This window comes from Suillus fuscotomentosus (assembly GCF_016647785.1).
Source record: "Suillus fuscotomentosus strain FC203 chromosome Unknown F5891scaffold_9, whole genome shotgun sequence".
Taxonomy (NCBI): domain Eukaryota; kingdom Fungi; phylum Basidiomycota; class Agaricomycetes; order Boletales; family Suillaceae; genus Suillus; species Suillus fuscotomentosus.
The window spans coordinates 1,054,945-1,079,962 of NW_024539521.1; the positions used below are offsets into that span (position 1 = coordinate 1,054,945).

A 25,018-nucleotide genomic window follows, 5' to 3' on the forward strand; every position below is an offset into this window, starting at 1 on the left:
AGCGTAGTGGCTACTTGACAAAGTTAGCGTACGCCGAGGACGATCAGTGAGAATGCAGCAGGCGCTATGCTTATGAGGCCAGGGAAGTATTGATATTCCTCTAGCAGTCATCTTTGCACTGCCCTATGAACGGAGGATAAGAATCCAGAAGGTAGGCACACCTTCTGCACGTGTAAAACTTTGTGTAATGCTTCTTGCACTGCAGAGGGTCTTTCGGCACCTGGACTAATGATAGCCCATGCACAACGTTAACGACTCCCGCAGCTCGTATGATCACGATCGGGCACGTTGTTTGCCATGCGTGTAACGTTTGTTTCCCGTGCCTTGGATGTATTGTAAATGTTTAACTCGCTATGTTATTCTCTTCAGTTGAGGTACAATCAAATATGAAATGCGCAGAAAGAAATGTCAACGAGTGCGAGTCGACTATGGGGGCTATCAGTGAGTTTTCAAAAGTCATCTACGATAGGGTCAGATGCTGCCCGTGATTAAGGAACCCTTTCTTCTAATGAATTCTACCTGCGGGACACTATGTACTGCCAACAGGCGAACGTCGTCACTTACTTGGTAAGTATTTAAATTTCAGGGAATGGCGTCAGACGCCGTATTCATGAAAGAAACATTTAATAATTTGAAACACAGTATATGCGGTCTAGCGTGCCAGAAGGGCAAGACAGCAAGTCCCAAGAGTCGGCTTAGAATGACAAGTGCCCAGTTTCCTCAACTGCAATAGAAATAGATAATATTTTGTGACAAAATGGCGCATGATCTTTCAAGGAGGTTATGAATCTAATATAGTTAAGAAACAAGATACTTCACGAGGATCGCCATTATCACATGTGGGATCCAAATAATCAACAGCTCACATCCACTAGCCAGATTGAACAACAGCCCGTACTATTTTGCAACCTTGGCAAAAATCGTAATCCGAAGACCATGATGGGAAAAGTAGTTCCTTTCCCGGCATTCTGGTGCGAATCATGTCGTGCTCCTGCCTGGTGTCCAGGCTACTGGAAGCGCATGGTAACAGAATATTGTGCAGGGTCATAACTATGATTCTGAGGCCGTTGGGTGGAAGTAGAGCGATTACGAGGAATTCGATGGAAAGCCCCTGCTCGTGAGTTCACAGCAGGGGAAACAGGGACACCGGCAAGCAGAGGACCCTGTCTGGCACTTATACTAATTCCGTCCTGCAAAGAGGATCCGGAAGAAGCTGTGCCTTGACTGACGGTACTCGACGTCGGTGCTCTGTGTGTTTCATTTCTCTTTTTCGGTTCCTTCGGTTCCTTGGGTGGAGGCGGTGGACCTGGATCGTAATGAGGGTTGTGGGGAATCCACTGTGAAATCCCAAGGTGATCTAGCACGAAGCCATTCACAACACTAAGGGAGTAGTAATATGGGTTTACATCGGGCATATCTCCAGCCAAGACGATCAACCGAGTATAGATAGCATACCCAGCACACGCGTCGTTAGCTGCATCTGCATATTCAGGGGAACATTTAAGAAAGCACAACGTTCGACCACGTTAACACTCACAGTCTTGCTGGACCGAGGAAAGACGGAGCTCCCAATTGCTGCGTTGCACCTTTCCCTTCGCCAAAGAGAAACCCACGTAGGTCTCAAGAAGGCGAGATAACCCAAGTGGGCTGGTGTACTTTCCCTTCCATCGGGCATTATCGACCGAACGAGCGAGAAGTGCTAGCTCTACGCAGTTGCGTGTTGAAACCCCCCAGTCCCGATACAACTTTTGGCAATCACCTAAATACATCATTATAAGATAGGCTGTGAGTTTATGGACCCTCCACTTGACGCACGTTGGATGCTAACGCCAGTCTTGACTCGCAATGGATCCCCAAGCACTTCCTTCAATTTCAACGGAAATTCTACGAGTAGATATATTCCAAATTAACTCATAGAGGCTCACTGTTCATTGAATTCTTGCTCATACCTGACATGGCGCTTATTTGTAGGAGCAATATGGTGTCGAAACCAGCAAGCTGAACAAGCGCTACGCGGTTCTCCCTCCCACCCTTCCTGTAGTTGGGGCGCCATTCTAGGTCAAAACCAAGAGGTCCTATGGCCAACCGAGATAACTCGAAATCTGCTTTCAGGTGATTTGTGATATATTGAATCCGGGTACGAGTAGGACTTTGATGCCGCCAAAAGTAATGCGGAAGCTCTGGACGCGAGACTGTGGTTTTAACCGAGCCTTCTGCCGTGCCAGACATCCTAGTTTATGGTATATTGAAGTATCGCAGGAATGAAGCTCGTTGTGGTCGTGTACTAAAGCGCTACATAAGCGCTTTCCCAGTACTGTAGTATTTCGTTATTCGACACACCCTTGTGACCGTGACATCTTGGGTGCTTTCGACATTTCGACAGATTTACCTGTGACCTGTGACTAGTGTTGTTGGCAGAATGCTGCCATTCTGCCGGTGGCAATTGCCGGCAGTAGGTCGAAGGTGGTTGGCAGAAGTCGGCAGAAATATTATGACCTAGTATTTGTTCCGACTAACAAACAGTAAAAATTTGACATATGTTAGAAAACTTAGAATGTATCTTGGTGGTTGTTACCATGGCCTCAAAGTCCAAGGGCTGTCCCGTCCGAAAACTTGTGTCTGACCACTTTGTTATTGGGGAGAAAGTCAAAAACAACTCAAACCGCTACTTCTTCACATGCAACTACTGCTCGGCATCCATTGAGGGCTGTGACAATAACCATCTCAAACATTTAATTGACCAAAAAACATGTCCCAATGCCCCTGATCGTACTCGCGCAGAAGTTCGTGGCTACCTTGCTACAAAAAAACGGACTTGACATTGCTCTCGCTGACGAGCTACAAAGATCATTTGCATGGATCCCTCCCCTCACAACAGACTCTGATGACCAGGATTATCTTGCGGGTCTGGAATCAATTACAGATGAGGAGTTGGTGGATGAATTTGAAAGATTTGAGCGCGAGATGCGGTAGGCTGGCCAAGCACAAGAAAATGATGAGGCAAGCGGTAGTTTGTTTGCAGGTGATGTGCCGGATGTTCTGGATGGCGGCCTCATTGACTGGAGTGAGCTAGAAAGGGTTAACAAAGGTATCACACCAACTGGCTTCATTAAAGAGACTGAGGTACTCAATTGAAGCTCAAACGATGTATCAGGGTGGAATGTTGATGCACTTTTGACGTCAGAAGGCATAGCCTCGATGTAGTAGTTGAAACTATTTTTGCCATAGTATAAACATAGCTGAAAAGAGCTAAAAACACTCACAATACATTTTGCCGACTTCTGCCATTCTGCCAACTGCCGAGAGGCCAATTTATTTCTGCCCACGACACTACCTGTGACATATCCTAAATTTTCGGCCAGCCTCTGTTATGCTTATGAAATTGGTTAACCCTAAATTCAATCCATGGTGAGATGAAGGAATTGACACTTGAAGCAGGACAGAATCTCTCTGCAGGACATATTGGTATCATATCTGCAGAAGTATTTTGCATTGATGATAGAATCTGTACTGCAGTTCTATTGGATATCAAATTTTACATGTGTTTGTGATATGACATTTAGGCAAATTGGGGGAACAATATCCTAAATCCAATGGCATCTCATATCTAAACTTTGAAATAAAATCTGTTTTACTCTAAGATACATGTTATATATAGAATTTAAGTATGATATGGTGGCTGATCAATTTTAATTACAAATTTTGAATATGAAACCTATACATATTTGGTATAGAGATTTCTTATTGGTCAGTCATCAAACAAATTCAGAATAATACAAACTAGATCTGCTGTTACAAATGCTATATCTATTTCTCCTTGTCTTCCCTATTGGTATCCGACATGCTTTCCTGTTCATATTGGCCTATTTAAGCACAGTGTCACAACCCCTTAAACGAATTAACGCAGGGCAGAGACTAGGACTCAAACAACAAGATAATCACAAAGAGGATAAGGCAGCAGGTACATCTTGGATTGCTCACTTGGAGATACAAGAGGTTTGAACTAAAGAACTACTGACTACGACAATCTACCTATATACACATATTGAAACTGAGATCGAAACTGAGTATGAACTAACTAACCAATCAGAATAATTAAAGGTATCGTACGATTCTATATATAACTATGATGTCATAACATGTGCCGCAGCCGCAGTAAGACTCTGGAACATTCCAAGAGTGTCGCGAGGCATGACGTCAACATCTTCGGCATTGTCCGATCGATCACGTGACTCTGGTAATTCTACAATAGACGCAATAATAGGAACTTCTTCAACAGTAAACATATTCTTAGGAACAGGCGCTGTGACTGGGCGCTTAAAGGACTTAGAATTAAGGAACGAATAATGGTTTGTATTTGGAACTCGTGACATTACCCCCTCTCTAGGATGAGCGTCATCGCGAATGAAACTAGGACGAATAAACTTCTTGCGCCATTCCAAAAACTCTTGGGTTTCGAACACCGATTTGTTAATTTTGCGGGGATTTAATGCCTTCGGATTTTGCCGGTGAAATTCTTGAACTTTCAACCGTGCATTCTCAAGATTTTCCTCAGGTTCCCATGTCGCTTCTTCTATCGGATATCCTTCCCACTCTACTAGGTATTGGAGTTTTGATCTGTGCAGTCTCGAGTCTAGGACTTTTCGTACTATCCATTCGGAATTGCCTTCTGATAAGATCTCTGGCGGCGGACGATGATGTGGAAGTCTTTGGACTAAGGTCGAGGGGGAATGCGGAGTGAGTAATTCTACGTGGAATACCGGATGAATCTGATATTTTGCTGGAAGGTTCAGGCGGTAATTTACATCACCCGTCTTCTCTAGCACTTCAAACGGACCAAGTCGTCGATCGGAGAGTTTCTTATTTGGTCTTTTTTGACGGATATTTTTGGCATTGAGCCAGACCAGATCTCCTTTCTTGAATTGTGGTGCGTCTTTTACTCCTCTATCGTAGAATCTCTTCATCCGCTCATTCGCCATTCGCAGCATACTTTCTGCGTCTTCCTTCGCCTCTTTCATTACATCCACTCGTTCATCAGCTGCAGGTACTTTAGAATTGGAAATTGGTGAAAAAGTAAACTCTGGATCGTATCCGTAGAGTACTTTGAATGGACTATGACCCGTTACAGTGACAGAGTTATTGTGAGCGAATTCTGCTATCGGAAGCCAGTCTACCCAATCATTTTCGCGGTAAGACGTGAACATTCTCAGATATTGCTCTACTTCTTGGTTGATTCTCTCTGTTTGTCCGTCTGTCTGAGGATGATAAGCCGTTGACATGTTCCATTTTATGCCTAGGCGTTTCGACACTTGTCCCATAAACTTGGAGACGAATTGTGTTCCTCTGTCCGATATCACCTGTTTCGGAGTTCCATGGTGTTTCCATACGTTATCTAGGAAAAGTTTCGTGATTCCTCGAGCGTCAACTTCCTTTTTCGTAGGCATGATGTGCGTTTGTTTCGTGTATCGATCAACGACAACAAAAATAGAATCGAACCCTTCGCTTTTAGGCAAATCTACTATCAAATCACAAGTGATTGATTGCCAAGGTCCCGCTGGTATTTCATTTGGTTTAAGCGGACCATGTGGTTGCGTTGGGTGAATCTTCGTTGCTCTGCATCTATCACAGCCATCTATGTAATCGTGGACATACTTCGTCATTGAAGGCCACCAATAATTTCTGGAAATCAATTCTAAGGTTTTGGCACGTCCAGGGTGTCCAGCCGGTGGAGAGTCGTGAAACAACTCCAATATCTCTCGACGGATCTCCTTATCATTTGGAACGTAAACCAGTCCTCGGAATAACACCAATCCATCCTCCACATTCCACTCTTCGACTCCTCTACGCAATTGTACCGGTGCTGCTTTTAGCGTTTGTAGCGCTTTAGCGACTTCGGGCTCTCGTTCTGTGCATTGCCTTATCTTTCTCAGCAATTGTTTTTCTCCTTGCACTAGAACTTGACCTCTTTTAGCAGCTTTTACAGTAAAAAACTCCGGTTTTAACAAAATACGATCAGAATTGTCGTTTTCTACCCCCCCTCTGTGGTCTTCTCTCCGAGAAAGCTTATCGGCCTTATCGTTGACTACACCAGGCTTATGTTGGAGTGTAAATTCATACTCCGCCAGGAACAGACTCCATCTGGCTTGCCTTCTTGTCAACTTTTGGCTCGTCATAAAGTACTCGAGATTCTTATGATCCGTCCAGATCTCCACATGATGAGGTTTTCCCTGCACATAGTGCCTCCACTCCTCCAATGCTCAAATGATTGCGAGTAACTCTTTGTCATGGATGTCATAATTTCTTTCTGCATCGTTCATTGATTTAGAGTAATACGCCACGGGGTGCCATAGGTCATCTTCCATCAGTTGAGATAGAACCGCTCCAGTTGCGTAATCAGAAGCATCGGTTTCTATTTTCATTTTCTTCTCAACGTCAGGCATTACTAGGATCGGAGCTGATGTAAACCTTGACTTCAGTTCATCAAAAGCATCTTGCTGTTTCTCCGTCCAATCCCATTTGACATCTTTCCGTAGTAAATCATTCATTGGTCTAGCGATGTCTGAGAACCTGAAGATAAATCTTCTGTAGAAGTTGGCGAAGCCCATAAATGCTTGTATATCTTTAACACATTTGGGTACAGGCCATTTCATTACTCCTTCTACTTTCACAGGGTCCATTCGAACACCACCCTTCTCCACTATCAACCCGAGGAACTCGACTTCTGTCTGTTCGAAGCTACACTTTTCAGGCTTCAGATACAGATCATTTTCTTTTAGTCGTTTCAGTACCTCTCGTACAACTTTTCGGTGTTGCTCCCTATTGCCATTCGTGAACACGAGGATATCATCGATATAGACAACTACGGTCTTTCCATCAATTAAATCTCTGAATATCTCGTTCATCATGGTTTGGAATGTGGCAGGGGAGTTTGTTAAACCGAAGTACATCACGGTTGGTTCATGGTGACCAAACGGCGTTTTGAAGGCCGCCTTCCACTCGTCTCCTTCTTTCATGCGAATATTATTGTACCCCCATCTTACATCCATCTTGGAGTACATCATGGCACCAGTTAAAGCATCAATTAAATCTTGAGATCTCGGTAGCGGGTATGCATTTTTAACCGTCTTCTCATTGAACTTTCTATAGTCCATTACTGGTCTCAACTTGCCATCTTTTTTGGCCACAAAGAAGAAAGGTGCTGCCACTGGAGATTGTGAATTTCTTATACGTCCTAGTGCAGTCTCGGCTTTTAACCAATCTTTCAAAGTGTCCATCTCCTTGGGTGATAAGGGATAAGGTTTCGCATTCGGCGGAAGATCGCCATCATCTTTAAGATCTATCGCATGATCCCATTTCTTTCTTTCAGGGAAGCGCTTAGATTCTTCTTCTGAGAAAACTCCCAGGTACTCGTGAAGCCAATCGGGAACCATCTCTTCGACCGATTTCTTCACCTTCATTGCTTCTTCTGCAACCTTCTGCTCCGTGGCAACCGAGGCTTTATACTTGATCCATTCTCCAGGATACTCTTCGTCTTCTATTTCCTCAACTGTCGCCCTCTTCATCGCCATGTCTTCTTCGTCATCCTCTTCTGTGGGAATCAGGTCTGGTACTTCTTCTATCTTTTTTTGTTCTTTTCTTTTTTCTTTATTTTTTTGTCTTTGTTCTTTTTTAGTAATACATTTAACTGGGCAACGAGAAAGTGCAAAACGTCCAGCGTTCCAATCTATTTCCGGGTTGTGATATCTTAGCCAATCTATGCCAATAATAACATCATCGCTTCCTAAGTCCGTAACCATGAAGGCTGCTTGATCCTCAACATGGTCACCGATCTTTAGACCTAATTCAGCGTAATGAGTCATCGATCCAGCGGCATTTAACGAGCCATCAATATTTTTAACCGGAATGGGCCTTAATAATTTATGGCACCGGACTTCGTTCTTTTTCACAAACTTCTCACTAATAAATAATGTCGATGCACCGCAATCTACCAGTGCTTTCACATCTGCTTGTCGGTTCTTTCCCTTCAACGTGATCGGAATGTAAAAATGTTCAGATTTGGATTTAATATATACTTCTGATACATCTGAGAACGTAGATAGGATGGAGAAACGATTGTTCGGGTCTAAGTTCGCAGACTTTGACTTCGACCCTTCTAAAAACCCTTGCCTTCCTTGGAGCTGACCCAAGCTTTGAACCAACTCGGGATAGGGTCTTCTTCTTTTGGCACTGTAGTAGCCTTCACCTGCACCTTTGGTGCGACTGCGTCTTTGCAGTTTCTAGCCATATGGCCTTCGCCTCCACAGCGGTAGCATTTGAAGGATCCAGTCCTTCCTTGAGGTTTTGGAGCACCTCGCTGTTTGTTGGCGTCGACGTCCATAGCGTCGCTTTCCCTGCTTGGACCAGGTTTGTATTCAGGGGTCCTGGGGCCTTGTTTAGGGGTCCACCAGGTCGTCTTCTTCTTGTCCGCGTCTAGCTCTTCGAAGTTGTGTCCGATTTGGATCGCATGTTCCACCAGTTTCTTCATGGTGTTTTTGTCCTCGTAACGGACATGAGCAAGCTGTATCTTGACACGGTCTTGAAGTCCCATTCTGAACTTCTGTCTCTGGTCATAGTCGGAAAATGAAGTGTGTGCGGCCTTTTGTCTGAAAGCGGCCGCGTACTCTGGAACTGAGGAAGATCCTTGTCTAAGGGATTCCAGTTCTCTGATCGCTTTTCCTTCACGATCTTCTTGCCCCCACATGGCTTCTAAGTCTTCCAGGAATTTCTCCACGGTCAACTTCTCGTCTCCGGTCTTTCCAAGTTTAGTGATGTAAGGTTGCGCCCATTTGGCTGCAGTGCCTTTCATGAAGGAGAGCATTACTCCAATTCTTTGGCCTTCTTGGATGTTGGGCCATTGCGCCGTGTATAGCGCTACTTGGGATATCCAGACCATGAGTTCTATGGAGTCTTTTTCTCCAGTGAAGTCTTGGGGTTTGGAGTATTTGATGGAGGGGGAAGAGTTTGATGAAAGTAGGCTAGCTCCTGCAGAGCCGAAGGATGGTTGTTGAGACTGTATTTTCACGGTCTCGTCTTCTTGCATTTCTAGGCGTACGCCCAGGAGTCTGTTTGCTTCTTCTAGAGCCGCATTCTTGGCTTCTAGTTCTGTGATTCTGACCCTGAAGCTTTCCGCTTGGTTTGCAAGTGACATGTGAATGTACTCGACAACCTCCTGTGGAGTGGATGGTAACACCACTGTCGGTGCAGACTGTGTAGGAGAGTTTGGTAATTCAGACATAGTGCCAGTTGTGTTCTGGAACCCGATTCACTGATGTCTGTTGAAGAGCTGCTCGTAAGGGCTCTTCCGAAAGGGAATGATGGTGAAAAGAAGAAAGTTATGTAATGGAAAACTGAAGCGGTCCCCGATATCTGATCGGATCTACCACGTACTTCAGGATCGAAGGGTTCTTTAATCAACCCAACCGATGCTTCCCTAATACTAACTAAAAAGAATACGTAACTATACTCGATCGAGTGGGAAAAACTAGGGACAATGCAATCTCCGTTCTGAGGGTACAAGCCTAGGACAAGTTATCACTCTTCCAGCCGAAGCTTACAAGTGCGAGTCTCACTAGGGTATGTCGCTAAATCCTCGTAGGTCGAAAGCACGGTTTGTCGTCTAGACAGTTCCGCTATTGACTCGAAACGAATGCCTACATGCGTATGAAGAAAGGAATAGGTAAAATGAAACTATAGTAACGTTGAGCAGGCAGGGTTTTGGGCCAGCACTCAAAGTTGCAGTGACACGCCTAATGTCGTGAACACCTCCGTATACTGGCGGCTGCGGTAAGACAGGGCCTGGTATAGGACTACTAACTAAGAAAGATGATAGGTATGAAAATGCGCTCAAATGAGCAAAGGGATAAAACAAAAGGTCGCGGCGGTTTAGGCCGAGCAAAAGTATAACGGTTCTGTTTCGGCTGATGGTGTGATGACTACCAACACGACCAGGCGAAAGAGAAAGAGATGCGAGAGTGTAACGCGAGAGTTGGAGTCTCCTATAGTTCAAACCTAATGTCACAACCCCTTAAACGAATTAACGCAGGGCAGAGACTAGGACTCAAACAACAAGATAATCACAAAGAGGATAAGGCAGCAGGTACATCTTGGATTGCTCACTTGGAGATACAAGAGGTTTGAACTAAAGAACTACTGACTACGACAATCTACCTATATACACATATTGAAACTGAGATCGAAACTGAGTATGAACTAACTAACCAATCAGAATAATTAAAGGTATCGTACGATTCTATATATAACTATGATGTCATAACATGTGCCGCAGCCGCAGTAAGACTCTGGAACATTCCAAGAGTGTCGCGAGGCATGACGTCAACATCTTCGGCATTGTCCGATCGATCACGTGACTCTGGTAATTCTACAATAGACGCAATAATAGGAACTTCTTCAACAGTAAACATATTCTTAGGAACAGGCGCTGTGACTGGGCGCTTAAAGGACTTAGAATTAAGGAACGAATAATGGTTTGTATTTGGAACTCGTGACACACAGTGTATTACAATCCTATTTCTTACTTCAATCTTACTGGGTTTTACCTGAACATTTCCTTCATTTAAGACCTCTAATCTTAAATTGTCTGAAACCTGATTCTTTGTTGAAGCACTCCTTCGACAAAGCCTTGATTCTCTCTTATCTGAGGGACTTAGAAACCTCAATGATCGTCAGCTCTATTAAGCTATCATTGTTAGAACTATCCTAGTTTGTAACATCTGCATATACAAAATATTATTGTCATAATTTCAATATGAGCATGGATCTGGTGCAAAAACAAAGGCTTCCTTTCAAATTCTAAATATTGTTGTCTATATATTCTTCATTTGGAGATAAATTTGGTAGAGAATCAATTTTAACCACAGATTTTACATTTGTGCATTATTTGTTTAGGTTCAATATTGAATAATAGACTTTACAAATATGTTCTACATATGGCAGTCCAACCATATGTGTACAGTCATTAGGTCCTAATGGACTTTGAAAGCTAACTTAGTGGGATACCTCAGGCTGGCGATTTTTTACATCGCCAGCATACTGTCCAGCATCAATGAAGGGCACACCAACTCCAACCAACCATTCATCCCTCACCACCTGCATGTCTGACCCTCCAAAGCATGGCTGTAGACATCTGAAAGGTTCCAAGAACCAGCCTGGTGTGAAAAATGTTGGACAGCCCCACAAAAATGGGCAACCAGCCCATGCTAGGAACACAAAGGATAAAGGTACATGCAGTCCGTCATCTTTAGCATCCATGCTCCCATTTTTGGCTGATTTGATTTATTTGCTAGATCCATCTCATGTTGCCTCAGTAGGGCCAAGTGCTCCTCTAGCACCAACTCCTAGCAGTCTTGTATGAGTTTTTATTTTGTGTTTCAGTATTCTTGACTGATATCTATTAAACTCTCAGTGCACCTTGTTCTCCCAAATGGTCCAGTGAATGGCTGCCATCTTCTTCTGAGTCTCCTTCCTGCCTACAATCCTTCAAACTGGCAACAAATCCTCCTGTTCCATCTGCTGATGATTTGTGCAGTATGAGTATTGTGACTGTTGTCCCATCTCCTATCCATGAGTCACTGGAAGAGCAACCTGCACTCCCATCCAGCCCACTGCCACTGTCTTCCCTCGCTGCTAGCTTGCTTGATGCACAATCTGACCCAATGGGCTGTTCCCTCTGCGCACAGCCAACCACACCTGAACCTCACCAACCAATGCCAACCAACAGTGACTTGGAGTATTGCACTAGCATCATATCATGCAGGGTAATGGTGCAAAACCTGTATGAGTCAGATCTCAAGGCTAACAATGTCCATGAAGGAGATGAGGATAAGGATGGGGATATGCTGGAGGAGTTCACCCTCACCTGTGAGGATGTGGACCTTGAGGATGAAGCAGAGAGTGCTAGTGACCAGCCCATGACAGTTGATGCAGAGCATGAGATGTCAGCTCTGTCCACACCAGCTCAAATGGCCAGACAGCATGTACACCCTACTCTGCCAGCATGGCTGCCAAGTGAGTATCAGCAGCTGCATGAATGTCTCATTCATGAGATTAAGAATAATTCTTCCCATTTACTCACATGCTATGATCACCAAACCTTTTTCAATAGACCTGTCATATCTCATATATTCACGCTTCTCTTCTGGACTTCAAACCCTGAGATTCGATCTGGTCCGATGCATAGATCTGCTTCTGATCCAATATCCAATAAGCTTCCTATTTCATTTCCTGTTCATTTAATGTTAAACACAGCCTATTTGGTATTTCCTCTTCCTGGTGTTTTGGTTATACTTATTACCAGTATGATTACTGATCTGTTAACCTATGCTTCATTTCTGACTTGTGTTTGATAACCTTTGCACATGCTTCGTACATAGCCTTGGACCTTTGCTTACTTATCGTTTTGTTATCCTCTTAGTATATAAGCCCATGTATATGTCCTGTAGTACCTCAGTTCGAATATCATCTTAGTTTGTCCTCTTTCTGTCCTCCGGACTTGAGTTTTCAACTCTTGTCAACCTCCGAGACTTTGGATCGATTCCTATAGTCTACGTTTCTGACTCTATCTTTGGATAGTCTATACTCTGTTCGTTTCTAGTCCGGATCCATCCAGATTAGTCTTATACATGTTTCCAATATCCGGAAGTCATCCAGATATATCTACAAGACCTGTCCGGACCTTTGGATGTGTTATTGTTAGTACTTTGAAATAAGGGACAGTACTTGGGAAAGAGGCACAGCATACGAGCTGAGGCCGAAGCCCTTCAGATCCGATCCTATGAGAGTACGACATTAACAAGACCTAAAAACCCTTTTCTGGTTGCCAAATTAACTTTTCAACTGACTCTTGGTCTCTTTCACCAGTCATGGTGACACACATCAAACTTGTTTTGTGCATGGTCATAGCTACTTTTGAGCTTTATTGTTCCTCACTTTACCCTATAAAATTTCTAAGAAAATTCTACAACACATTAAGGATTGATTTGAGTAGTTTTCAGACTTAACAAACCCATAATACTACATAACAAGTTCAAATTGGCACTTATCCTATTCAAAGATAAGGTCGAAACATACCATAATACATTACTCAGCATTTTTTCTCACACACTCTTCATACATGTTCTGAAACATATTCAATATAATATTTTAACATATCAATAGTTCATAGGTGATCAATGGCTTAGTCAGATGAAATGGGTTAGTAAGATGAGATGGATTAGTTAGGAACTTGAAAGGAGAAAGTTGATAGATGAGAATATTTGAGAAGTGAACAAGTTATCATAGGACATCTCTACTATGACTCAGTTTGAGTCATTATGAGTCATTTTGCTGTCTGAGTCACTATGAGTCAGTATGAGTCACATTTCCTTATTTAGATATTTACACAGCCACATTTAGAATAGTATATAAGGGGCTCTATTTCCCCTCTGAATAATAACAATCTCTCTTTTAAAATCAATCTTCCTTTGAGAGGACAGACAATCCCCCTTTAAGAGAGAGGGAGGAGGATTTGAGTATCTTCCTGAATTTCTCACCTCACACTTGTGTGAACATCTGAGTAAATATTTACATATTTTTAAACAATTAGGAGGATGACAAATAAGACTAGCACTTTATTCAACAATATTAAGAGCTTGGCTGCTTTAAGACTACATCAAGGGGGTGTACTCTGTTTTGATTTTGCACCATACTCATCATGAGTGCCTGAGCAGCAGAGAAGTTAGTTTCAAAGCCACATATTTCAGTTGATTTGATTGTATTAGAGGCTTAGTTTGATCTCCTCTAAATTTTGAGAATAGGGAGTGTTTACAAGATATTATTCTGACTCATTGTGTACTGTTGTAACCCATAATTTCATCTTCATATTGCATATCTCTGCAATCATCTTCTTTGTAGCATCCTAGTACTGCATCATACCAGTTATTGATTTGGCTACACTATTTACAACCTTCATCTCAAGAAATCCTAAGTACTGCATCAAGCCAGTTAATGAACTAGTGATCTTCAAGCATCTAAGCACTACATCAAGCCAGTTAATGGTTACTGTCTCAACTCATCCAAAGTCATTAGAAGTTTGTTTAGAACGACCTTGCTATTTACGCCTCCTCCCATGAACAACTATATTATCAACCATTTGTATTTGTTTGAACCGTTGACTGTGGAGGATAGTGAGAACTGGTAAATTTATTGCTAATCACATCCTAGTAAGACAATGGTTCTTCATATGGCTGCTGCACCTCCTCATGGATCGTATCCCATGTCCTGCATGCCTTGATTTTAGCTGTCAGCCTATTCACAGCTCATATGTTTATCTACAGAAGCATGAGTTTGCCCAATGTACATGTCAGGTAGTCGATATTGACTGCAATATATTCATTGTTGGTTACTGATACCTTTGTGGTCACAAAGACTGCCACAGGAACCATTAGAGTTGGACCCCATGAATCCTCTGTGTTTTGCCAGCCCCCATTGCAGACCAATTTGAGTTCCGACTCACATATTGAAGTGGGCTGTCAGGTTGCCTCTATGCACTTCTGTGAGAATTGTTTTGAGCAGGAGTTGGTCCTGATCAATTCATAACAATGATTGAGTCTTTTCACTACTGTTAATTTAATACTTGTCATTGTCAGTTCCTTGAGATGGTGTTCCGCCGAAGCAGCAGTAGCTCACTGTCGAGCTGCTGGACAACTGCAAGTCCATTTGGAGAATATGGGGATCAAGATGGATATGCGGGCTATATTTCTTGTGCCCCATACTTTGCCCAATTCTATGACATGCTTGTTGAGGAGTCCACCCCTGCATCAAAGCAACTTATTGCATCGCTATTTGCTGATATTCTCAAGTAAGACCACAGTTCCAAGGTGATGTAGCACCATCTACTGCTTAATGTGGTCTCTAATTGGTGGCTATTGCAGGCTATCAAATGATTGGGCAAAACTGATGGAGTGTGTTAAGACCATGCACAAAGGGTAGGACTGATTCTGAGGGGCTTGGCTTCAGCTCATGCGCTGCGCCCCTTACCCGAGTATGTGCCCTTAATTTCAGATTGGTGTCCGAGGAAAGTCCGAAGACGTCCGAAGGACATCCGAAGGCGCGGGAAACTTCGGAAGGACTTTCCGGACGGGTGCAAGTAACTTCCGGATGAGTGCGGGAAAGTTCCGGAAATTACGATGAGGTTTCGTCCTGATATGGATATGTATAATGGCTACTCGGGACTTGTCCTGAGTAGAAGTAAACAGAGGAAAGGCTGCAAGGACAAAGTCCGAAGCAGAATAGGTCCGGAGGACCACGGGAAAGATCCGGATGAACTTCCGGAAACTACGGAGGATTGGATGAGCGGATGAGCGGAGTATCGGATAAGCAGAGCTCCGGCCTAGGGAGAAACTCCCTAGGCCTGAGATGGATAACAACTAAGTTGGAAGACTAGAACTGATATGAGGACTTAGAGTGAAGACTAGTGCGAGGACTAATATGATATTCAGACTGAGGTACTACAAGACATATACACGAGTTTATATACTAAGAGAAATAACGGAAGGATCAATAAGCAGAGTCTGAGGCTATGTACGAAGCATATGCAAAGGTTGACAAACGCGAGTCGGAAATGAACATAGGTTAACAGATCAGTAAGCATACCGGTAACAAGGAATACCGGATAGGCTGTGTTAATGTTATATGCACAGGAAATGAATCAAGAAGCTTATCGTATATCGGATAGGAAATGTATCTATACATCGGATAGGATCGGATCGGACTGGATTGGATGTGGTCCGGATGAGATGCGTGGATATGCAAGATATAATATTAGGGCAATGGGACAAGGGTGAACGATGCAGGCTAGCTGCGAAGGTAAAGGGATCTGGATGTGGATGTGTGGAGGTGCAGGGATCCGGATGGATAGAGGACTGCAGACATGGATAGGATATCCGAAGGTCCGGATGAGGTGTGGGAATATTATCGGATGTAGGTCCAGAATACGGGATATGACAGAGTGCCTATATTCAACACCCTCTTCACAACAATCAATCAATATAGTGAAATATGGTCAATGAATTTTACGCCATCAAAAGTCCAGGATGGATGGGCTCCTATCCTCGCAGCCATGTTGCCGTCATTAGCAAGCTTTAGCCATAGTCCTTCAACGATTATCTTCACAGATAAAATTTGAGCAGACAAGGACAAGCTCCTGTCAATATTTCTACCATTATCAGCTAGGGTCATCCCTGTGCAGCCTGCGAGTACCCAGGAGCCATTGGTTCTTCCAGAGGATTGGTTGTCGATCCCATTGACTATAATGTTCCAGGTCAACCATCAATTTAATATCATCATGAACCAGCACACACCAACCACTCTTATTATTGTTGACTTCTCTGTGCAGTAGCCAGTTGATGCTGCTATAGGCAAGACTGGAGGTATTGCTTTGATTCAAGTTGCATATCAGAAGGTTGTCTACCTGATACAGGTCAGTCCAAACTCACTCGTGCACTAACCGCAGCTCAAGGATCATGTATTGCATAGACCAGATTATTCATGCAGGATGGCTACACTAGTCTCCTACACTCTCTCCTTATGTTTTTCCAGTCTAAGGCCTATCACAAGGTTGGTGTCAATGTTATGTCAAATCTTCAGCAACTCCAGGGTGATTGCATTCTTGTATGTTGTTCTGTGCTGTTTGCAGGTTTAATTGATGTTGGTCAGATGGTGAGAATGTGATGCTGCCCCAAGTGGTAGCTTGAGCATTGTCACCTTTTGTGCAAATATCCTTTGCTGTCGAATCACCTGAGACTCAGTGATATACATTAGACCAGCATGGGGGCATTCTGAACTGCTGTCACAATTTGTTCAGCATGCCATTCTTGAATCCTATGTTACATGGTCACTCTACCTCACTCTTACAGTAGTCAAGGCTCCACAGAATGTCACTGGGTCAACACAAGGTGGCACTGCAGTCACTGTGTATGCTCCTAATGGTTGGACAATTGCTTGAGGCCTTATTGCAATCAACTATCCACTAATATTCAATATCTGTGTCACAAAAACTCAAGTAGTGATGGTTGTCCAAGAAGTTTTGGTTCCTGGGTACTTGATATTAGGCAGCCTTCTTGCCTTACACACTCCAACAGCCTTATCTGCATTTGGACCAGCTTCATTCACAATCCTCTGCCAGGCTAATCATCTGCAAACATCACCAGTTCCTTCTCTACTGAATCTGACTGCTGTTGGGAGCTGCAAAGACCAGACTCTAGTGAATCCTTCTGCTGAGGGTGAAATACTATCTACAGACACTAATGAGGATAGTTTCCAGTCAATTTTTTTGGACACAGTTGCAATATATCTTAATGCAAGCATCAAGTTGAAGTCTGAGCCAGGGCAGCCTATTCCTGACTCATCAATCGATGAGGCTGCCCTGGAGGCAATTTTACAGCTCATCCTTGATATCACAAATTTTGTACCAAAGAGCATGGACCTGGTGCGAACATGTATTAAAGGTAACATTTGGCACCTTTTCCATCAGTTTCTGATTTCACTTCATCATGGGCTTCATTGCCATTTGCACGTGCACTCAGTGCTACTATTTTTCTCACAGATGTCAATGACAAATGAGCTGTTACAGAGATACTTATAAGGCAGAATGTCTCCTATGACACAAAGTTGATATCAAAGTTGGAGTGGATTCTCACCAGAGTTCATCACTATGTTCCACCACCAGAAATACTGTTCAGCCAAGTTGTAGTAGTTGTCAAGACCTATGGACCCCTTAAGGATGTGACAACAGGACAGCCACTGTTCAATGACAAGGCCTAGGATATCATGAAAAACATTCTTAAATATGTTTGCAATAGATATTACTCTGATCCTTCAGATGTGCCACTCTACTTTGAGATCAGACAAGATAAGGATGGGCTTACACTATACTGTTGCTGCCATGGAACAAATAATATGGAAAGGGATGTTCATCAAAATCTGATCTGATGCTTTACATCATTCAATGTCTCAGCTCATCGTGCTGTGAATATGATTCTAGACTATGCAGTTTGTCATAATATGTAGGCCTGTTTTTTTCTCCCTTCATAACAAAATACCTCACTAAAATCATGCATTGAAGATTGGTATTATGAACAGGACTGGCTGTTGATATATTGGCCACTTTGATGTCCCATTGAAGAATTGTGTGGCCTCACTGTGTCAGCACATGTCACATGCTCTTTCCGACAATACTGGTATGCTTTAAAGTGGATAGGTCAATGGTGACGACTATGAAGAGATGCGTGAATCATTTGAGATACTACCTTTTGATGATAACACTGAAACACAGTGGGATGCTTCTATTTAGCAGCATATTCATGAAGGAGAACAATATTCATTATGTCCACCTTAGTTAGATGCAGGGCATATGATTCGCAGTGCTTCCTGTGCACTCTTGTGAAGAGTAGGCCTTGTTTCAAGCCTATGCAGAATTATCTCTGATGTTTGCTGGTCCACAGTAGCCTGATTTTGTTGCACTCACTTCACTCATGAATGGGCATGCTAATAAAACCTATATATTCTATAAGGTGAGTTATGCTACCATCTATCAGCATGTCTGTATTTGAAGCATCTCTCCACAGCTTCCAGAACACATCAAGATGCACTACAAGATATGACTCGCCTATAGCAATGAGAAGTCATCCGTTATGCTAAGTGCAGATGTAACACAAAAAATATAGACCTTACTTGAATCTCAAGTTGGACTTCCATGATTAGTCCCTACTGCTCTCCTACAGCGACTTTCTGACATAATAACTGCTCTCACAGGCCCTTCACAGATGTCTGAGAACCCTTGGTAACTTGAGAAGCTGCTTGCAGACCATTGCCTGGCACAATCTGTACTCCAGTACAGCTATGGAGATCACAGGAATAAAGTACAGGCAATGAGGTATGTGGCATTAGTGAGGAGATTCCCAGAGGCAAGCAGATCAGAAAAATGTACTGCTCCAACCGTGAATGATGATGGCCATGGACCATTGTGAAAGAAGAACAAACCACGAACTTGCACATATTATAAGAGCACAAAGTGCAAGGGTAGATGAGCAGTGAAAAATTATGCTGTGAAAATGCATGAGATCCAGGTATATGTATTGATATAATGAGGACGCCAGTCAACGATTGATTTTGCTGTATGCTGCCATAGCAATGCACTGAAGCACAAAGTTGATACAACATAACAGCAGCAGCATCTGTAGCGAGTGACTCAAATGTCATGTTGGATGCAGACACTGCAGTTTCCGAGTTATGCGGACAAGTTTGATTCACATTTGTGGAGTTGTTGGAATAGCTGCTTCTTTCCCTCCTTTAATTTAATTATTTTATTTTCAAGTGTACCATATACCTTTAGGTTGATCGCCATACATATCACCCTCCAGCCAATCAGGCAATGTCTCTCATGTGAGAGTTTGTTAGTTTCAGAAGCCTTTGCATGAATCATATCAGAAAAATCAACAGTTAGCCCAACATCTTGCTTCTTACATCCTCTGCATAAGGTTCTGCAGCAGTTACTCCCTGACCATAGTCTTTTCATACTCAATTCCACTTTTTTTTCCTCATTTCTGACCATCTCATATGCAAAAATTGACTTCATGCCAGATCAAATTTTTTCTGTGGATCAGCCAATAATTACAGACATTGGAAAGCTTTGTGTTGTTCCAATCCCCCCACCATCAATTATAAAAACACTCATGGAACAGTGCTCAAGCTTTTCGCAAAAAAGGTGAAGTCATTGGCTTGTCCTCATACACCTGGCTGCCCTGGAACATACCTACCCATCTGGACATTCTCATACTGATGTAAGGTTGTGGAACTTTAACACAAGTATATGTCTTGGCTTCATGCTAAGGCAACTTTCTAGAAGCACAGTTGAAAATGGAGATAGACTGAGAAGTAGACTCACAAGTTGATCAAGGGTGTTTACAATGCTCTTGGCTCAATTTCATGGTTTGGCAATATCAAAGGGTTCAAAAATTCAGAGCTATCTGGAACCTTGCAAGATATGCAACTGATCAATGACTGTTTGATGTTCACCAAAACCAGATAGTTGATTTATTTCATCATGACCTTCAGTTTCATTAAGCTGGTTGGCTTATTGAGGTTATGTATACCTACTTCTTCAAGTCTCTCAAACTTGCTTACAAGTCTTGCAATGCTAGAGAGTAGTAGTGGGTAGCTTGGCTATGGCTGACTTAGTGTCAGGTTTTACTGGTTGGATATCAGTTTGGTTTGCCTCACTAGTTGCACGAACTAACTTGGGGCTATATTTGTAAAGAAGACAGCTTGACCTGGCTTGAGTGGGCTCTAACCAACCAAAAGCCAATATGAATGGAACTTTTGCTATCTGAGTAGCTCTACCAACTTCTAACTTCTAAGTATCTTATTGTACCATTATCAATGAATAAGGTTCCAATTCGAGTTGATGGCAGATTTAGTCTGAGAGACTGTTTAGGATCTGGCTCATATGATATGCTATTTATATATACAATATGAATTTAAATTCAACATACAAATTCACTTAGGTGTTGTATACTGCACATAGAACATCATCAACAATGCTAATCTTGCCATCAAACTCAAGCCTCTCACCAATAACCTATCCTCTTTAAAGCATGAATATCATATCTTAAAACTGCTTGAAGGTGAAGTTGGGATCCTGTGTGTCTTTTGGTTTAGAAGAGAGGCAGAATATTATGCAATAGCTCTCAATCTTCACAGACTATCACTATATAAACTCTTCCTTGCACATAATTAAAGGTTTAGTTTCTATACTATTGTTAATCTAGGAGACCAACTAGTGAGTTAATTTATGGTAGGTTATGGCAGTCACAGATACCCTAACCTATTTCCCAGCTCTCATCTCTGAAGTACATCCACTTGTGCAACTATGTTTATAGTGATATCAAACCTTATAATATCCTGGTCACTTATGGAGATTCAGAGCAAAATATATTTATTGTTAATTTTGGTGTTGTGAGGAAGTACTAAAATATAGTAGCTCAAACTTATATACCATTTTGCCATGGTAGATGTCTTACTAGCACTCCCACATTTGCTTTAATAAACAACTACCTAGGAGTTGTTCTAAGTCATTATGACAATCTTAAGTCTCTCATATATATGTCAATTTCTTTCTTACATAGCTCCCTGCTATAGTTGCCCAGTAACCACAAGAAGTTCTCCAGCTCTGTTATATTGGTCTGCAAAATGGACAACACTATCAAAGCTTTGTGCCATGAACTTCCTTCTGAGATTGCAACTATGCTAATCTATTCATGATTTCTTGCATTCTTAGAGGATCCTAACTATGATTATATTCAATCACTGCTTAATGATATTTGCACTACATTACCGCTATCAGCCATATGCTCGCTGGATTCCAGCCAGTCTAATGATCTGATTATGTTTTTGCCTCTATCTCTGAAAGATCATTTAGTGGCTAAAGAGACATCTCTATGTCTGCTGAAGATGACACTTTTTGCAGATTGACTCATTCTGTGTAAGTAGTTTATGTTCACCTTCTCACACTCATGAACTCAAACCTTGCAAAATCTGCACCTATACAAGAATACCCCCAGATTTGTAATTGCCTCCAAGACTTCACATTGATGATTGGAGTAGGATCTACTCATATACTATATCATGTGTTCTTTTTCTTTGGTTATGTAGATCAGGTGACACATGCTGTGTAGTATGTATGCTATGCTGTAAAGTTCTATGAAGTTCTACCACACACACTCATCTCCTATGTAAACAATACAAACTTTGTGTCATATATTATCTACTGTCATCATGTTTCAAGTGTGCTAATTCCCTATGGAACTATTTCTTCTGCAGATTGAGGTCAAGAAAGATGAGCATGTGGCCCTCCATTCAATAGTCTCAAGTTGGCTCAACTTCTCACAACTCACCCAAGTCTCATAGAATTCACAATAACCTTGAGGTAACTATCAATAACTGATTCTGACTAATGAGACTAAGTTATTTTATTTTATTGAGCCATATTGGAGGACTACAACATCCTGCATAGCACATGGAACTGTTTATCAAGTCAGACTTGCTGTAAGCTGGATGCTTACAACACGTTGTTTGTGCTTGCTTGTCTTGTTGATTATCATCCTGTTGCGCTGCTGCCTTGTATCTTATCTACTAATATCTGTACCGTCAATCCACGACCTGTCCACGCTTTGTCCGTTCCATTCTGAGTGTTTCTCTACACACGGGGTTTCCACTTTTTTTAAGCGTTCGACACAGTCATCACGGAATGAACTGTCACCATCACAGAGCAACACCACTGTTGCGTCATAACACTGTCTTGATAGAATCATGCCCGCTGCAACACAGTCTTGATAAAATTGTGCCTGCCAACTCCCTACAGCTTACTACTGCAGTCCTTAACTGCCGCAGTTGTTACAACTGAGATAAGTCGAGCCGTCTAAGTCCAAATGGACAATCTGCTTGATAGCAAGATGGACAGTGGTCTTCTCTCGAATGAGAAGTCAAAGGTTTCTGGCTAAGGCAAGTGTTGGCGACTTCCTTAGAGTAATGGTTCTAAGACAATAAGGTTGGAGACCTTACTGAAGATCAAGTTCCAGGTAAAACCCAGTAGATTAAAGTGAGGAATACAATGATGAACTACATGTCTATATAGTGAATGTTCAAGTGGAGCTTGTAAATGGTTATCAAGATAAGGAGATAGCAGATAGCAAACATAGTGTGGACAGCCCACTTAGGTAAGTGACAAGAAAACAAATAGGGGTCTAAATGTTATTGTAACATTACCCTGTTATTATGGTCAAAGTCACCGACTATGACTTCTAATCATCCATGTTGTCATAGTAGCACGGGTCAGCCTCTGCATTATGGAAAACAATGTCATCTTCCTCGGTGTGTTCCCGCATTACTGTGTACTCACGATGAGCACACTCTAGCTCTTCCTCAAGCTTCTGGTCCTCTATGGCTTCCCATTCAGCCAGGGCATCATAAAATCCTTCATTAGTGTAGACCAATGGAAACTGCTCCTTCTTTGGAGCATACAGGCAATAGATAGAAAAATGACCAGGCGCTTGGGCCTGGCATATGCGGCAGTGGTATTGCGGACAGTTCTTGTGGCAATGTCCAAGCACTTTGCACTGGCGACAAACGAAGTTGTCTGCGGAGAGGTCAGGCTGCTTGATGGTGATGGTAGAAGTGGAAGGTTCAAGGGTGAGGTCAATCATTTCACGCCTTTTCCCTTTGGAAGACTTGGTTTTAGTCACTTCGTGGATGACTGCTCCCTTGTGGGTCTTTCTGGTGTAGATCTTGTTTGGTGGGGGAAGGGGTAGCGGTTGAGAATTTTCTCTAGGCAGACCTGGAGCAGATATGTCAATGGTGGTAATGCTAGCAGCAGCGCTTGGCGGGTGACTGACTTGGGTCGTGTTTCGTTCTGCAACAACTCATATAACTGTCTTGCAGATGTCACTAAAAGAACCAGGAAGAAGCTGAATCATGAGAGAGCGAATGTGTCTCTGGAGGTGTTGGCATGATAGTCTGAGGGCATCGTTTTCAATATCGTTGAGCTTGGTTTCTAAGGTACTGGTGGCATGTATGATATGGATCTGGGATAGGATGGGAGCGGCAATGTGTGCAGGCTCTTTTGCTAATTGGTTTTCTATTTCTTCTGTGTGGGCAAGGGACAGGAGCATGGTTTCCATGATGACGTCGTCTTCGATGTTGATAATGTTTTGTTTGTAGAACATGTCGCGTAGAGAGAGATGGGAAATGTTGGAGTCAGTGGGTGATGGTGTCTGGGGGGGGAGTCATGCTTTGGTTGGTTTTGATATGGTAGGGGGAATGATTATTAGTTCAGTCTGTGTCTCTTCTTATAGGCGACTAGGAGTTCTTTAGAACTCCACAAGTTCTCTTCGGGAATCCATTCATTGCTACCGGAAGAGTATCCAACCCATGATACAAGATAGCATCTTCATTTTCCCGTGCTTCTGTGGCTAAGAATAGCCTCTACTTTGTATTCTTCTTCGCCGTTGACAATATCAGGAAGAGGTTCTGCATAGTTTGGTCTGTGTATCTCTGTCTCCTGATAGGAAGATAACTCGGAAGCATGGAACGTGGGGTGAACTTTCCATTGTTCAGGGAGTTTCAAGGAGAAAGTGATGGGAGATAAGACTGCAGTTACGGGAAACGGTCCATAGCATTTAGGCACAAGTTTCCTAGATGGAATTTTGGTCAAGAGGTTGGTGGTGGTAAGCCATACCTTATCTCCTATCTTCCAAGGGGTATACTTTTTTCCATGCGACCTTTCTGCCATTCGTTGCATAGTGATGTTATGATAAGAGATCGCTTCTTTGCATATCTTTTGCAGGGTCCTTAGCCGTTCTTCAGCTGCAGGTGTATTGGAAGACGGGAGAATATGGGGAATTCCTCTGGGTTCATATCCCATCATGAGGAAGAAGGGGGAAGTGTTCCTAGCATCATGTTTTCGATGGTTGTGGACGAATTCTGCAAGAGGAAGGTGATCGGACCATTCTAGGGGATTAGTTCTGCAGTAGATCTGTAGATATGTTTCTAATTCTTGGTTGAGTCGTTCAGTTTGACCACTGGTCTGGGGATGATAAGCGGTAGATGCGGCGATCTGATACCCGAGGAGGCAAGCTAGTTCTTTAGAGAATTTCGAGATGAATTGGGGTCCACAATCAGAGATCACCTTCTCATGGAGTCCAAATCATTTAAAAACATTTTTGAAGAAGAGTTTAGTGACTCCTTCCAAGGAAATTGTTTTACTGCAGGGAGTAATAATTACCCCCTTTATAAGGCCATGGTCTACCACGACCATGACAGAATCAAAGCCGTTGGAAGGTGGAAGGTCGGTGATTAAATCAACAGAGACCTGACTAAATGGGCATGTGGTGGAGGATGGGATGGGGTGCAAGGGTGGTGTGGTGGGATG

At 42.7% G+C, this 25,018-nt stretch overlaps 5 protein-coding genes across 5 annotated transcripts; 3 read left to right on the forward strand and 2 right to left on the reverse strand.

Moving 5' to 3' along the window:
• Positions 1 to 640: 640 nt before the first annotated feature.
• F5891DRAFT_1103986 (ribonuclease H-like domain-containing protein) lies at positions 641 to 2,334 on the reverse strand. The gene is made up of 4 exons (XM_041363624.1): positions 1,950 to 2,334; positions 1,816 to 1,884; positions 1,538 to 1,759; positions 641 to 1,480 (listed from the first exon to the last, which is right to left on the reverse strand). Exons 1-4 carry the CDS (start codon positions 2,227 to 2,229, stop codon positions 1,008 to 1,010), a joined length of 1,044 nt encoding a protein of 347 aa, XP_041230410.1. The 5' UTR covers positions 2,230 to 2,334; the 3' UTR covers positions 641 to 1,007.
• A 423-nt stretch (positions 2,335 to 2,757) lies between these two features.
• On the forward strand, positions 2,758 to 3,193 carry F5891DRAFT_1184246 (uncharacterized protein; the record flags this gene model as incomplete). Its single annotated transcript, XM_041366405.1, has 3 exons — positions 2,758 to 2,969; positions 3,012 to 3,123; positions 3,185 to 3,193. The coding sequence occupies 3 exons, from the start codon at positions 2,758 to 2,760 to the stop codon at positions 3,191 to 3,193; spliced, it is 333 nt and encodes a 110-aa protein (XP_041230411.1).
• A 7,956-nt stretch (positions 3,194 to 11,149) lies between these two features.
• Positions 11,150 to 12,067, forward strand: F5891DRAFT_976994 (uncharacterized protein; the record flags this gene model as incomplete). The annotated part of the gene is made up of 5 exons (XM_041376656.1): positions 11,150 to 11,276; positions 11,343 to 11,404; positions 11,462 to 11,487; positions 11,585 to 11,992; positions 12,013 to 12,067. The coding sequence occupies 5 exons, from the start codon at positions 11,150 to 11,152 to the stop codon at positions 12,065 to 12,067; spliced, it is 678 nt and encodes a 225-aa protein (XP_041230412.1).
• Positions 12,068 to 16,345: 4,278 nt separating this feature from the next.
• Positions 16,346 to 17,856, forward strand: F5891DRAFT_976995 (uncharacterized protein; the record flags this gene model as incomplete). Its single annotated transcript, XM_041376657.1, has 6 exons — positions 16,346 to 16,354; positions 16,433 to 16,513; positions 16,633 to 16,704; positions 16,898 to 17,021; positions 17,100 to 17,521; positions 17,683 to 17,856. 6 exons carry the CDS (start codon positions 16,346 to 16,348, stop codon positions 17,854 to 17,856), a joined length of 882 nt encoding a protein of 293 aa, XP_041230413.1.
• A 5,036-nt stretch (positions 17,857 to 22,892) lies between these two features.
• F5891DRAFT_976996 (uncharacterized protein) lies at positions 22,893 to 23,813 on the reverse strand (the record flags this gene model as incomplete). Its single annotated transcript, XM_041376658.1, has 2 exons — positions 22,893 to 23,500; positions 23,546 to 23,813. The coding sequence occupies 2 exons, from the start codon at positions 23,811 to 23,813 to the stop codon at positions 22,893 to 22,895; spliced, it is 876 nt and encodes a 291-aa protein (XP_041230414.1).
• Positions 23,814 to 25,018: the final 1,205 nt, after the last annotated feature.